This window comes from Bufo gargarizans, chromosome 8 (assembly GCF_014858855.1).
Source record: "Bufo gargarizans isolate SCDJY-AF-19 chromosome 8, ASM1485885v1, whole genome shotgun sequence".
Taxonomy (NCBI): domain Eukaryota; kingdom Metazoa; phylum Chordata; class Amphibia; order Anura; family Bufonidae; genus Bufo; species Bufo gargarizans.
The window spans coordinates 29,857,612-29,874,215 of NC_058087.1; the positions used below are offsets into that span (position 1 = coordinate 29,857,612).

At 43.3% G+C, this 16,604-nt stretch overlaps 1 protein-coding gene across 2 annotated transcripts in view; it reads left to right on the forward strand.

The window, feature by feature from the left end:
- Positions 1-14,176: 14,176 nt before the first annotated feature.
- Positions 14,177-16,604, forward strand: part of IHH (Indian hedgehog signaling molecule) — a 77,979-nt gene continuing 75,551 nt past the window's right edge. For both annotated transcript variants that reach the window (XM_044304926.1, XM_044304927.1), the window contains exon 1: positions 14,177-14,660. In XM_044304926.1, the coding sequence (XP_044160861.1) occupies positions 14,358-14,660 (303 nt within the window). In that variant the 5' untranslated portion in view covers positions 14,177-14,357. The remainder of the gene's footprint in view (positions 14,661-16,604) is intronic.

The window sequence follows — 16,604 nt, forward strand, 5'->3', positions numbered from 1 at the left end:
ACTCAGCAGCTCCTTTCATTTCTATGAGAGGTCAAGAGATAGCAGAGTACAGCGCTCGACTATCTCCAGATCTCCCATAGAAATGAATGGAGAGGCTGAGCCCATGGCCAACAGGACACTCCATTCAGGTGGGGGGCTCCACGGGGTATGGGGACCCTGTTTTTGTGATCTGTAGAGATCCCAGCAGTAGGACCCCCAGTGATCTAATAGTTATCCCCTAGACTGTGGAAAGGAAATAACTTTATATAACTGGAATACCCCTCTCAGAAACAGATCCCTGGAGCCTTCAGTTATTTGAAACATGTTCTAAGCCATTTCGTTTTTTCTTCTTTTTGAATGCAGTTTGTGAAAGCTGCAGGAGGGCGCTCATCCTGCACCTTTCACAGATTTCATTAGTTAGGTCAGCTGTAGTCGAAACCATCGCTCCTAATTAAAATTCACCCAAAGACAGTAACAATAAAAAATCTGTTACATTGTATCGTTTTTATTTAAACTTTTGTGAATGAATCTTTTTTTCCGGTGACTGTAGCAAACTCGCAGCCCTGTGATCTCTAGACTACAAACTGATCTTCCGTAAGATGAATCTTCCCTCTAAGGGCATTTTGTCATCTGTATTTTAAGGCGTTTTGCCAATTTTTGTTATTTTATTTGCCCCCCGGGCCGGCTGATTACACTTTGTATAGACAGTGCGCTTAAGGACAAAGCTTCAAAGTCTTTGCTCAACAGAAAGGTGTTTATTATAGTACGGTTGTCACCAGCGGCTCATGTGCACACGCCTGATGTATCTGGGCTGTACAATGCAGGGATTTATAGCAATCTCCCATCATCACAGGGAACAGCCATACACAGACCGGAGGATGGGGCTGCCTATCGCTACATCCAAAGTATCAACTATACCAGGGGTCATTTAATCTGCTCACAGCCAGTGCATCCTATTAGTATGGTATCTGGCCACTCTGTGTCTTAAAGGAGTTTTCCAGGATTGTCATAATGATGGCCTAATGTCAGGATAGGCCATCAATGTGAGATTGGAAGAACCCGACTCCTGGCACCCCCACCAATCAGCTTTTGGAGGAAGCTGCAGCACTCACCGGAGCTCCTGCGAGTGCCCCAATCTTAGCGCCGTCCATTTCATAGCAGCTGTGCTCGGTATCGCAGCTCAGCCCCATTCACTTACATTGGAACGAGCTGCGTCTAGGCCATGTGACCGATGATCGCGATGTTGCGTGGCTTAGGAAGAGGCCTAAGCACTCACAGAGCACCATGTCCTCATTATACAGCTGATCGATGCAAGTGCCAGGAGCGAACTCCCACCAATCAGCTATCAATTACCTATCCTGTGGATGGGCCATCAATATCAAGATCCTGGAAAACCCCTTTAAAAGGGTTGTTCAAAGTGACAATGACATGGCTGCTTTCCTCCAAACACAGCGCCTCATCTGTCTGTTCAGCTCCATGTAAAACACAGATCCCGGCCGAGTACATGCTACCATTTTTTTAAAACCCCTGTAGAAATGTCCTAAACTTGTTGGAAAACAGACAAGAATAAGACTTGTTCTATTTTTATGTGGGCCAACAGAATGGACAAAAGGATTAGAACAGCACACGATCCTGAGCTACATCCTGCATTATCCTCCAGAGCTGCACTCACTATTCCGTTAGTGGAGTCACTGTGTACATACATTACATTACTTATCCTGTACTGATCCCGAGTTACATCCTGTGTTATACTCCAGAGCTGCACTCACTATTCTGCTGGTGGAGTCACTGTGCACATGCATTACTTATCCTGTACTGATCCTGAGTTACATCCTGTGTTATACTCCAGAGCTGCACTCACTATTCTGCTGGTGCAGTCACTGTGTACATACATTACTTATCCTGTACTGATCCTGAGTTACATCCTGTATTATACTCCAGAGCTGCACTCACTATTCTGCTGGTGCAGTCACTGTGTAAATACATTACTTATCCTGTACTGATCCTGAGTTACATCTTGTATTATACTCCAGAGCTGAACTCACTATTCTGCTGGTGGAGTCACTGTGTACATTACATTACTTATTGTATACTAATCCTGAATTACATCCCATACTGTACTCCAGAGCTGCATTAACAATTCTGATCCTAGTTATTGACAGACATACAAGGAGGCATTTAGTTTCTCCTACATAAAGTGAATGTACAGAGAAAGAAGAAAAAAACTTCCCAGAGCAAGCCCTGTGCAAAGATTGAATCACATGGAAATACTGTGAAATGTACACTCTGAAGCGTGCAGAAATATGAATACAGCTCTGGAGTATAATAAATGTCAAACCTTTATTTGGTTAAATGGTACCAGGAAGGTAGTGATTGTTTCAGAAGTGGCACTGGAATGGTGCCCTTATGTGGCACACTTCGCACCTACAGCCTTCTTCAGTTTTGAAGAGGTTAATAGCTTGTGCTGCCTTTATTTTACAGAACAAGGGTGTTTTAATATTATTTTTTCACGTTGGCAACTCTGAAGGGAAACCCATCCCTGCCCAGTATTGTTGTTTGACAGAGTTAATCAGATCATTTAATCCTGTTGTGGAAATATTGGGCCTCATATCAAAACAATAGAGACCGTAGCCTGTTCTGGTTAAACTTCAACCAGCAAGTAACACTGCAGCAGTACAAGCGGCCTTAACCTTTATCCCAAAGGAGCAGAGTCCCTTAATGTTGTGTCTGTTGCTGTGATAAGGGAGGTGCTGCTCAGCCGGAGGCCAAAATTCAGATTGATTCTAGATGCCCTGTACCCACTCGCACCCATGCAAAGATAGTGAAAATGACCCAGGTCCTGCCCAATGACTCATGACTTCCTTAGCAGACAGTAGCTGATCATTCACAACCATGATGCTTTGCAGTAGGCACCATATTCAAAGAAGAAAGAGAAGAGAAGTGACCAAGGAAAATAGACAACGTTATGTAATATTACTAGATCAGTAAAAAAACAAACAGAATAGTAACAGATTTCATAATCAAAAAAGCTAATTTCTGTCATTTGCTCAGTAATGTAAAAAAAAACTATAATACTGCCTCCTATGTAAAAGAAAATAGCTACTATAATACTGCCTCCTATATACAAGAATATAACTACTATAATACTGCCTCCTATGTACAAGAATATAACTACTATAATACTGCCTCCTATGTACAAGAATATAACTGCTATAATACTGCTCCTATGTACAAGAATATAACTACTATAATACTGCTCCTATGTACAAGAATATAACTACTATAATACTGCTCCTATGTACAAGAATATAACTACTATAATACTGCCTCCTATGTACAAGAATATAACTACTATAATACTGCCCCCTATGTACAAGAATATAACTACTATAATACTGCTCCTATGTACAAGAATATAACTACTATAATACTGCCTCCTATGTACAAGAATATAACTGCTATAATACTGCTCCTATGCACAAGATTATAACTACTATAATACTGCTCCTATGCACAATAATATAACTACTATAATACTGCCTCATATGTACAAGAATATAACTGCTATAATACTGCTCCTATGTACAAGAATATAACTACTATAATACTGCCTCCTTTGTACAATAATATAACTACTATAATACTGCCTCCTATGTACAAGAATATAACTGCTATAATACTGCTCCTATGTACAAGAATATAACTACTATAATACTGCTCCTATGTACAAGAATATAACTACTATAATACTGCTCCTATGTACAAGAATATAACTACTATAATACTGCTCCTATGTACAAGAATATAACTACTATAATACTGCCTCCTATGTACAAGAATATAACTACTATAATACTGCCTCCTATGTACAAGAATATAACTACTATAATACTGCTCCTATGTACAGGAATATAACTACTATAATACTGCTCCTATGCACAAGATTATAACTACTATAATACTGCTCCTATGCACAAGAATATAACTACTATAATACTGCCTCCTATGTACAAGAATATAATTACTATAATACTGCTCCTATGTACAAGAATATAACTACTATAAGGCCCCTTTCACACAGGCGAGTATTCCGCGCGGGTGCGATGCGTGAGGTGAACGCACTGCACCCGCACTGAATCCTGACCCATTCATTTCTATGAGACTGTGCACACGAGCGGTGATTTTCACGCATCACTTGTGCGTTGCGTGAAAATCGCAGCATGCTCCTCTTTGTGCGTTTTTCACGTAACGCAGGCCCTATAGAAATGAATGGGGTTGCGTGAAAATCGCAGCATGCTCCTCTTTGTGCGTTTTTCACGTAACGCAGGCCCTATAGAAATGAATGGGGTTGCGTGAAAATCGCATGCATCCGCAAGCAAGTGCGGATGCGGTGCGATTTTCACGCATGGGTTCTAGGTGACAGTCTATTCACTGTATTATTTTCCCTTATAACATGGTTATAAGGGAAAATAATAGCATTCTGAATACAGAATGCTTAGTATAATAGTGCTGGAAGGGTTAAAAATAATAAAAAAGTTAACTCACCTTCTCCTCTTGTTCGTGTAGATGCCGGTCTGTTCTTTATCTGTGGGCTAAAGGACCTGTGGTGATGTCAGATCACATGCTCCATCACCACGGTGATGGACCATGTGATTGGAGCATGTGATCTGACATCACCTCAGGTCATTCAGCCCACAGCTAAAGAACAGACCGGCATCTACGGGAACAAGAGGAGAAGGTGAGTTAACTTTTTTATTATTTTTAACCCTTCCAGCACTATTATACTAAGCATTCTGTATTCAGAATGCTATTATTTTCCCTTATAACCATGTTATAAGGGAAAATAATACAATCTTCAGAACATCAATCCCAAGCCCGAACTTCTGTGAAGAAGTTCGGGTCTGGGTACCAAACATGCGCGATTTTTCTCACGCGAGTGCAAAACGCATGACAATGTTTTGCACTCGCGCGGAAAAATCACGCATTTTCCCGCAACGCACCCGCCTCTTATCCGGGCAAAAAACATGACGCCCGTGTGAAAGAGACCTAATACTGCCTCCTATGTATAAGACTATAACTACTATAATACTGCCTCCTATGTATAAGACTATAACTACTATAATACTGCCTCCTTTGTACAAGAATATAACTGCTATAATACTGCTCCTATGCACAAGATTATAACTACTATAATACTGCTTCTATGTACAAGAATATAACTACTATAATACTGCTCCTATGTACAAGAATATAACTACTATAATACTGCTCCTATGCACAAGAATATACAGTGAGGAAAATAAGTATTTGAACACCCTGCAATTTTGCAAGTTCTCCCACTTAGAAATCATGGAGGGGTCTAAAATTCACATTGTAGGTGCATTCCCACACTGAGAGACAGAATTTAAAAAAAAATTAAAAAAAATCAGGAAATCACATTGTATGATTTTTGAATAATGTATTTGTCTTGCACTGCTGAACATAAGTATATGAACACCTGACAAAAACAGCAAGAATTCTGGCTCCCAAAGACACTGTAACTACTATAATACTGCTCCTATGTACAAGAATATAACTACTATAATACTGCTCCTATGTACAAGAATATAACTACTATAATACTGCTCCTATGTACAAGAATATAACTACTATAATACTGCCTCCTATGTACAGAAATATAACTACTATAATACTGCCTCCTATGTACAAGAATATAACTACTATAATACTGCCTCCTATGTACAGAAATATAACTACTATAATGTTGCTCCTATGTACAAGAACATAACTACTATAATACTGCTCCTATGTACAAGAATATAACTACTATAATACTGCTCCTATGTACAAGAATATAACTACTATAATACTGTTCCTATGTACAAGAATATAACTACTATAATACTGCCTCCTATGTACAAGAATATAACTACTATAATACTGCCTCCTATGTACAAGAATATAACTGCTATAATACTGCTCCTATGTACAAGAATATAACTACTATAATACTGCTCCTATGTACAAGAATATAACTACTATAATACTGCTCCTATGTACAAGAATATAACTACTATAATACTGCTTCCTATGTACAAGAATATAACTACTATAATACTGCCTCCTATGTACAAGAATATAACTGCTATAATACTGCCTCCTATGTACAAGAATATAACTACTATAATACTGCTCCTATGTACAAGAATATAACTACTATAATACTGTTTCTATGTACAAGAATATAACTACTATAATACTGCCTCCTATGTACAAGAATATAACTACTATAATACTGCCTCCTATGTACAAGAATATAACTGCTATAATACTGCTCCTATGTACAAGAATATAACTACTATAATACTGCTCCTATGTACAAGAATATAACTGCAATAATACTGCCTCCTGTGTACAAGAATATAACTGCAATAATACTGCCTCCTGTGTACAAGAATATAACTACTATAATACTGCTCCTATGTACAAGAATATAACTACTATAATACTGTTCCTATGTACAAGAATATAACTACTATAATACTGCCTCCTATGTACAAGAATATAACTACTATAATACTGCCTCCTATGTACAAGAATATAACTGCTATAATACTGCCTCCTATGTACAAGAATATAACTACTATAATACTGCTCCTATGTACAAGAATATAACTACTATAATACTGTTCCTATGTACAAGAATATAACTACTATAATACTGCCTCCTATGTACAAGAATATAACTACTATAATACTGCCTCCTATGTACAAGAATATAACTGCTATAATACTGCTCCTATGTACAAGAATATAATTACTATAATACTGCTCCTATGTACAAGAATATAACTACTATAATACTGCCTCCTATGTACAAGAATATAACTGCAATAATACTGCCTCCTGTGTACAAGAATATAACTACTATAATACTGCTCCTATATACAGGAATATAACTACTATAATACTGCTCTTACGTACGAGAATATAACTACTATAATACTGCTCCTATGTACAGAATATAACTACTAAAATACTGCTCTTACGTGCAAGAATATATCTACTATAATACTGCTCCTATGTACAAGAATATAACTACTATAATACTGCTCCTATGTTTAAGAATATAACTACTATAATACTGCCCCTATGTACAAGAATATAACTACTATAATACTGCCCCTATGTACAAGAATACAAATCTCAGTGGGTAAAAGCATTTTAGAATTGAACATAGATATAATGTGTCACCAGTGGATACACTGTCATCATTATATTACTCACATTTCCTAATAGTCCAAAAATTATGAAGGGCAATGAAATAAAACACTCACTATGCAGTGTATCCAGACGCCTATATATCCGTCATCTTTTCATTTCCAACCTGCTGGATTTCTGTCTGACCACACTCACTATCATTTGCTGGTCTGCAGGGTGACATCTGCAGTAATATTATTGTGGGCACAAGTCGCCCTGTAGCCGTACAGTAAATGTAGGGTCAATAAATAATTAAATTTCTCTTTGTCCCCATTTGTGAGCTACCAAATTCATTAGCTCAGATGGGGCCAGCGGGCATTCTGGTTGCATCTGGCAGTGCCAAATCCAGAGAATTCTGGCAGGCTATGCTCTGCCGAAACTCATGCCGCAGATGTGAAAGTAAGGGCGCCTTCACACGTTGCTGATTTTGTTGCAGAAAATTCTGCGTCTGAAAATCAGTTCCATTCGCCTGAATGAGGCTTGTGGAAATCCATCAGCTTGTTGCCCCATTAAAATGAATGAAACTTATTTTCAGTCGCAGAAAATTCTGGCACAAAATCCGCAGTGTGTGAATGCGCCCTAAGGAGCAGTTCACACGACTGATTTTGAAAAATCAGCGTGAAAAAAAATATCCTTTTTTGTGCGTTTTTTGCCATGGTTTTTTAAACCAATGGGTGGTCACTTCGATACAAAGCTACATTTTCAGCTTGAGCTTTTTAAAGCAGATCTGCGCCAAAAATCATGCAGAAAACGGACAAAAAAGGCATGGACTTATATGGAGCTGTGTTTTTCAGCTCACTACTGTGACTACATTTCTGATTCTGCCCCAAGATGGGACATGCTGCTTTTCTTTCTACGTTTTTTTTTTTTTTTACACATTAAAAAAAACAGCAAGTGCTGCTACTATTAAAATGAATAGGAGGCTCTGTTGAGGCGTTTTTTTGGAGCTAATTTTGAGGAAGAAATGCTCCAAAATCAGCACCAAAAATGAAGGCCTCTTTCACACGATCGAGTTTTCCACGTGGGTGTAATGGGTGAAGTGAACACATCGCACCCGCACTGAATCCTGACCCATTCGTTTCTATGGGTCTGTGCACATGAGCGCTGTTTTTACGCATCAGCTCTGCGCTGTGTGAGAATCGCAGGATGTTCTATATTCTGTGTTTTTCACGCAGTTCTGGTCCCAAAGAAGTGAATGGGGCTTCAGTGAAAAACGCATTACATCCATATGTAACCTGGATGCAGTCCGGGTGCAAAGCGTTTTTCACTGATGGTTGCTCAGAGATGTTGTTTGTAAATCTTCGCGTGAAAAACGCATCAAAACTGATTGTACCTGCGTGGAAAAAAACTGAAACCCTGAACATAAATGTAGAGAAAACTGAAAGAACTTGCTTGCGAAATGGTGCGAGTTTTAATGAACACACCCTGAACGCAACCTGAGCCAATCCCTACCATTAGTGTGAACTGGCCCTAACCATGCCTCCCTATCTACAGGGTCTCCTATGCAACCTCCCAAGTTGTGCATTTGGTACCTTATGTCAGCCCCTCAGGATATGTAAGACCTTGGATTCTGGGGTCTCAGAACTGGACAGATCTGAGTGATGATGACATTTTCTACTCTTCATTGCATTCATCCCTCTGCAGCCCAGGTTGGTTGATAACAGGGAGCAATAGACTAGCGCCACGCTGATCGGTATCTGACTCCTTCCTGTTCCCACGGCCACAGACATGCTCCACACACTGACAGCCCCACAGACCAGCAGGCAGAGGAGGGAGCACAGGGCAGGACAGGGAGAGGTCTCAGCAGGGCTCATCTATCCGGCCAGTAACATAGCCAGAGGGATTTAACCCTCTGTGTGCTGAGAGATGAAGCAGCTTATAGACTGGGGAGCTGTGTGCCATGGTATCAGGCTGGTTAGCAGAGGTATTGCACCAGCACCACCCATCAGTGACAGCAATGGCAGCCACATCTACCCCCTCCACTGGCTGGCAGTATAGGCTGAGGCTTGAGGTTCTACCTTGGAGCCATAACTGTCTAGGAATTGTGAGCTCATCCTCAGCAGGTTACATGGTGGTTACTACACGTTTTACAATGTAACAGATTGCTGTGCCAAATGTTACAGCACCGTTCAGGGGCCCCTCGGGGATACAATGTATCTGCACTGTACCAGGTGCCCCCTGTCCTGGTCAGAATACTGAATCATATAACATATCAGAGCGCCAAGTGCCCCCTCAAGTAAGACATTATATCACCAGGTCCCCCTCTGTAATACCTTATATCACCAGATGCCCCTTCAGTAATATCTCATATAATCAGGTACCCCCTCTGTAATACCTTATACCATTACGTGCCTCCTCTGTAATACATTATATCACCATGTGCCCTCTCAGTAATACCTTATATCAGACAACCAGGTGCCCCCACTGTAATAAATTATATCATCAGGTACCTCTCTGTAATACCTTATATGACTAGGTTCCCCCTCAGTAATAACTTATATCACCAGGTGCCCCCTTAGTGATACCTTATATCACTAGGTGCCCCCTCTGTAATACCTTATATCACCAGGTGCCCCTTCAGTATATTGTATTAGAGCACCAGGTGCCGGCTCAGTAATACCAAGACTATAACCACTACAATACTGATACACTGTCATCTTGATATTACTCACTGTATACAAATTTCCTAATAGTCAAATAAAAATAATAATTATGACAAAATGCAGTGTATCCAGACTCCTTTATATCCATCATCTTTTCATTTCCAACCTGCTGGATTTCTGTCTGACCACACTCACTATCATTAGCTAGTATCTGCAGAGTGACATTTGCAGTTATAATATTGTGGGTACAAGTCACCCTGTTGCTGTATGCAGCGTGTACAAGAACCGAATAATGACCTCTTGCTCCGCATTTGTGAGCTACCGAATTAATTAGCTCAGTCCTTTTCATGCAGTACATTATATAAGAGCACTAGATGCCCCCTCAGTAATACCTCATATCATCAAATGCCCCTTCTGTAATACCTTAGTTCATCAGGCCCCCCTTCTGTAATACCTTATATCATCAGGTGCCCCCTCTGTAATCCCTTATATCACCAGGTGCCCCCTCTGTAACACCTTATATCACCAGGTGCCCCCTCTGTAACACCTTATATCACCAGGTGCCCCCTCTGTAATACCTTATATCATCAGGTGCTCCCTCTGTAATACTTTATATCATCAGGTGCTCCCTCTGTAATACCTTATATCACTAGGTGCCCCCTCTGTAACACCTTATATCACCAGGTGCCCCCTCTGTAATACCTTATATCATCAGGTGCTCCCTCTGTAATACCTTATATCACTAGGTGCTCCATCTGTAATGCATGATATCATCAGGTGCCCCCTCTGTTACACATTAAATCCTCAGGTGCCCCCTCAGTAATACCTTATATCACCAGGTGCCCCCTCTGTAATACAATATATCACCAGGTGCCCCTCAGTGAAACCTTAGATCATCAGGTGCCCCCTCTGTAATAACATATCACCAGGTGCCCCCTCTGTAATACATCATTATAGCAACAAGTGCCCCCTCTGTAATAACATATCACCAGGTGCCCCCTCTGTAATACATCATTATAGCAACAAGTGCCCCCTCTGTAATACCTTATATCCCCAGACGCCGCCTCTGCAATACAATATATCACCAGGTGCCCCCCCTGTATTACCTTAAATCACCAGGTGCCCCCTCAGTAATGCCTTATATCACCAGGTGCCCCCTCAGTAATACATCACTAGGTGCCCTCTCAGTAATACCTTATGTCACCAGCCCCCTCAGTAATACCTTATATCACCAGGTGGCCCCTCAGTAATACCTCATATCACCAGGTGCCCCCTCAGTAATACCTCAAATCATCAAATGCCAACTCTGTAAAACCTTATATCATCAGGTGCCCCCTCTGTAATACCTTATATCACTAGGTGCTCCCTCTGTAATGCATGATATCATCAGGTGCCCCCTCTGTAATACATTAAATCCTCAGGTGCCCCCTCAATAATACCTTATGTCACCAGTTGCCCCTTCCATAATACCTCATATCATCAGGTGCCCCCTTCTGTAATACCTTATATCATCAGGTCCCCCCTCTGTAATCCCTTATATCACCAGGTGCCCCCTCTGTAACACCTTATATCACCAGGTGCCCCCTCTGTAATACCTTATATCATCAGGTGCTCCCTCTGTAATACCTTATATCATCAGGTGCTCCCTCTGTAATACCTTATATCACTAGGTGCCCCCTCTGTAACACCTTATATCACCAGGTGCCCCCTCTGTAATACCTTATATCATCAGGTGCTCCCTCTGTAATACCTTATATCAATAGGTGCTCCATCTGTAATACCTTATATCACTAGGTGCTCCCTCTGTAATGCATGATATCATCAGGTGCCCCCTCTGTTACACATTAAATCCTCAGGTGCCCCCTCAGTAATACCTTATATCACCAGGTGCCCCCTCTGTAATACAATATATCACCAGGTGCCCCCTCAGTGAAACCTTAGATCATCAGGTGCCCCCTCTGTAATAACATATCACCAGGTGCCCCCTCTGTAATACATTATAGCAACAAGTGCCCCCTCTGTAATACCTTATATCACCAGACGCCGCCTCTGTAATACAATATATCACCAGGTGCCCCCCCTGTATTACCTTATATCACCAGGTGCCCCCTCAGTAATGCCTTATATCACCAGGTGCCCCCTCAGTAATGCCTTATATCACCAGGTGCCCCCTCAGTAATACATCACTAGGTGCCCTCTCAGTAATACCTTATGTCACCAGCCCCCTCAGTAATACCTTATATCACCAGGTGGCCCCTCAGTAATACCTCAAATTATCAAATGCCAACTCTGTAAAACCTTATATCATCAGGTGCCCCCTCTGTAATACCTTATATCACTAGGTGCTCCCTCTGTAATGCACGATATCATCAGGTGCCCCCTCTGTAATACATTAAATCCTCAGGTGCCCCCTCCTGCTATACCTTATATCATCAGGTGCCCCCTCTGTAATGCAATATATCACCAGGTGCCCCCTCTGTAATACCTTATATCACCAGGAGCCCCCTCAGTAATACCTTATATCACCAGGTGCCAACTCAGTAATACCTTATATCATCAGGCGCCCCCTCTGTAAAACAATATATCACCAGGTGCCCCCTCTGAAATACCTTATAATATCAGGTGCCCCCTCTGAAATACCTTATAATATCAGGTGCCCCCTCTGTATTACCTGATATCACCAGGTGCCCCCTCTGTAATACCTTACATCACCAGGTGCCCCCTCTGTAATACCTTACATCACCAGGCGCCCCTTCTTTAATACCTTATATTACCAGGTGCCCCCTCTGTAATACCTTATATCACCAGGTGCCCCCTCTGTAATACCTTATATCACCAGGTGCCCCCTCTGTAATACCTTATATCACCAGGTGCCCCCTCTGGAAAACAATATATCACCAGGTGCCCCCTCTGAAATACCTTATAATATCAGGTGCCCCCTCTGTATTACCTGATATCACCGGGTGCCCCCTCTGTAATACCTTATATCACCAGGTGCCCCCTCAGTAATACCTTATATCAGGTGCCCCCTCTGTAATACAATATATGACCAGGTGCCCCCTTAGTGATACCTTACATCACCAGGTGCCCCCTCAGTAATACCTTATATCATCAGGTGCCCCCTCTGTAAAACAATATATCACCAGGTGCCCCCTTAGTGATACCTTATATCACCAGGTGCCCCCTCTGTATTGCCTGATATCACCAGGTGCCCCCTCTGTAATACCTTACATCACCAGGTGCCCCCTCTGTAATACCTTACATCACCAGGTACCCCTTCTTTAATACCTTATATTACTAGGTGCCCCCTCAGTTAATACCTTATATCACCAGGTGCCCCCTCTGTAAAACAATATATCACCAGGTGCCCCCTCTGAAATACCTTATAATATCAGGTGCCCCCTCTGTATTACCTGATATCACCAGGTGTCCCCTCCGTAATACCTTACATCACCAGGTGCCCCTTCTTTAATACCTTATATCACCAGGTGCCCCCTCTGTATTACCTGATATCACCAGGTGTCCCCTCTGTAATACCTTACATCACCAGGTGCCCCTTCTTTAATACCTTATATCACCAGGTGCCCCCTCAGTAATACGTTATATACCAGAGCCTGGTCCTACTCTGAATGTCTCCTCTGTGCTACATTATTACTATATAATAGAGTCCGGTCTAGCACCCATGTGGCAGTGATACAATGTATCAGCTGGGTCCGACTTCCATGTAGCAGCGATACAATCTGAACTGGTCGGGCACCCATGTGGCAGTGATATAATGTATCAGTTGGGTCCGGCGCCCGTGTGGCAGTGATACAATGTATCAGAGTTGGTCCGGCACCCATGTGGCAGTGATACAATGTATCAGTTGGGTCGGTCGCCCATGTGGCAGTGATACAATGTATGAGAGTTGGTCCGGCACCCATGTGGCAGTGATACAATGTATCAGAGTTGGTCCGGCACCCATGTGGCAGTGATACAATGTATCAGAGTTGGTCCGGCACCCATGTGGCAGTGATACAATGTATCAGAGTTGGTCCGGCACCCATGTGGCAGTGATACAGTGTATCAGAGTTGGTCCGGCACCCATGTGGCAGTGATACAATGTGTAGGCGCCGGCTGACAGCTCAGTGACATCCCTGATGATGCTGGAGCCGCCCGCCCTGCAGAGGTGACCCGGGCGGGCGCACAGATTATTCTAGGTGACTGGTGAGAAGAGGGCGTGAGAGTGAGTGTGAGCTCTGCAGACCCCGGTATAAGAGCACCCCCCCCCCCCCCTCCTCCTAGTGTGACCAGGTGCCAAAACAAACCGCCTGAACTATTTATTACGGGCGGACGGTGCAGAGCTCAGCACAGAGGAGAGCCGCCCGACCTGCGGAGCTACCGGAGCGGAGGAGAGCAGTCCCCGGAGCAGAGGACAGCAGTCCCCGGAGCCCCGGACCGAGGGTGCAGAGAACAGGACTGCGGCGGATGGAGCTCCCGTGATCCAGGGCAGCCCCAGGGAGCACCGGACGCCCCATGCAGCTGCCCCCCCTGATCGTGCTGCTGCTCTGCGGCGCGGCGCTGCTCCTGAGCCCGGCGGTGCGCGGCTGTGGCCCGGGCAGGGTGGTGGGCAGGAGGCGCAAAACGGTCAAGCTCAGCCCGCTCTCCTACAAGCAGTTCAGCCCTAATGTGCCCGAGAAGACGCTGGGGGCCAGCGGGAGGTACGAGGGCAAGATCGCCCGCAACTCGGAGCGCTTCAGGGAGCTCACCCCCAACTACAATGCGGACATTATCTTCAAGGACGAGGAGAACACGGGGGCAGACCGACTCATGACACAGGTGAGGTCGGCGCAGGTGAAGGGGGAAACCGCTGGTGTATATGAGGAGGTGATGGGCAGGGGATTGGCACAGGGCAAGGTGGGTGCAGCGTACAGGGACCGGCTCAGGTGAGGGGGTAGGCTGACAGTGGCACAGGTGGGGGTGAGGAATGAATGGCACTAAGGGGACAGGTGACTTCTAGAAGCAAAAGTCAGACCAGGGGTAAGGATAGGCTCAGGGGAGGACTGGTGGGTGCAGGTAGGTGGTAAGGGTGAACCCTTTCCATGGGATCGTGCAAAGTTCAGGGGAGCCAGAGTGACATAGAAGAGGAACAGATACAGAATGAGGGTGACACAGAAGAGGTACAGATACAGAGTGATTGTGACACAGAAGAGGTACAGAGTGAGGGTGACACAGAAGAGGTACAGAGTGAGGGTGACACAGAAGAGGTACAGAGTGAGGGTGACACAGAAGAGGTACAGATACAGAGTGAGGGTGACACAGAAGAGGTACAGATACAGAATGAGGGTGGCACAGGTGACAGAAGAGGTACAGAATGTGGGTGACAGAGAAGAGATACAGAATGTGGGTGACATAGAAGAGGTACAGATACAGAATGTGGGTGACATAGAAGAGTTACAGATACAGAATGTGGGTGACATAGAAGAGTTACAGATACAGAATGTGGGTGACATAGAAAAGTTACAGATACAGAATGTGGGTGACATAGAAGAGTTACAGATACAGAATGTGGGTGACATAGAAGAGTTACAGATACAGAATGTGGGTGACATAGAAGAGTTACAGATACAGAATGTGGGTGACATAGAAGAGGTACAGACACAGAATGAAGGTGACCATATATAACATTCTGGGCACAGTCATGAGGGGAGGTGGGTGAGCTCCTGGCAATGGCAAGGGGTTGAAGATAAGTTCATGACAGGTGAAAGAACAGAGGAGAAGCAGAGGATGGTTTATAAAACATATAAAGACTCAGCTGGTGGCCGAGGCTGTGGGATTATGGGGTCGCCCCCACAGTATTCTGGAGTAATGTCTTGCATGTAGAAGTTGAATGTTTTGGGCGCAGCCTCATATTTGTAAACACAGACGCTGATACATTGTAACAACCTGCAGCGGATCCGCATCCTGATGGTTTAGTGCAGGCAGGATGTTTGGTTGCTATTGGTTACTGCAGTCTGTAATTGGTGGGTCGGAGTCTCAGTCTCCTTTGTGATGATGGTTCATCTAGCTTCCCAATGGTTATTTTTGGATTTAATTTCAGTTTGATAGAAATTATGAAGTCTGCAATGTGAAGTCAGCCTGGCTTTGTTTCTGTTGTGGAATTTCAAGTGCCAGCCTCTCATCAGAATAAATGTCTTGGGACAGTGTTTTGCCACCTGGGTCTCTCCAGCTATCGGGGGAACTACAACTCCCAGCATCCCCCTGTAGTTTCATAACAGCTAGAGAGTCCCAGGTGGGAAAGGAATGTAATGTTTTACAATCTGAACCTCCCTGCAGTTATGTCATTGAGCTTTCATGCTGGGAGTTGTAGTTTCTTTACTGCTGGAGAGCCCCATGGTTGCAGACCACTGTAATGTCATCCCATCTTCAGCCTCCCTGCATAGTCTTACTGTGCTTTAAATGGTAATTGCAGGATTATCAATCGTTTGCCCATACGATACTGGTTATACAGTAATTGCTGTTACATGGGACTGCTGCTTTAAGTGCAACGATAGGGGAATTATGGTTGACTGATCAGATGAGTTTATATGTATGGTGGATAATGGACACACAATCTGTCCTGATGGATTGACTGATCACATAGTAACTAAATCCAGATACAAACCGATCTGCAGGAGGAAGCATGGTCACAAATTGTCACTTGTATTATGAGATTTACTTGTCAAATGGACTTTGCTCTGGTTGTAAATCGCCAACAGTTTGACCAGAGAGCAACAGCCAGCA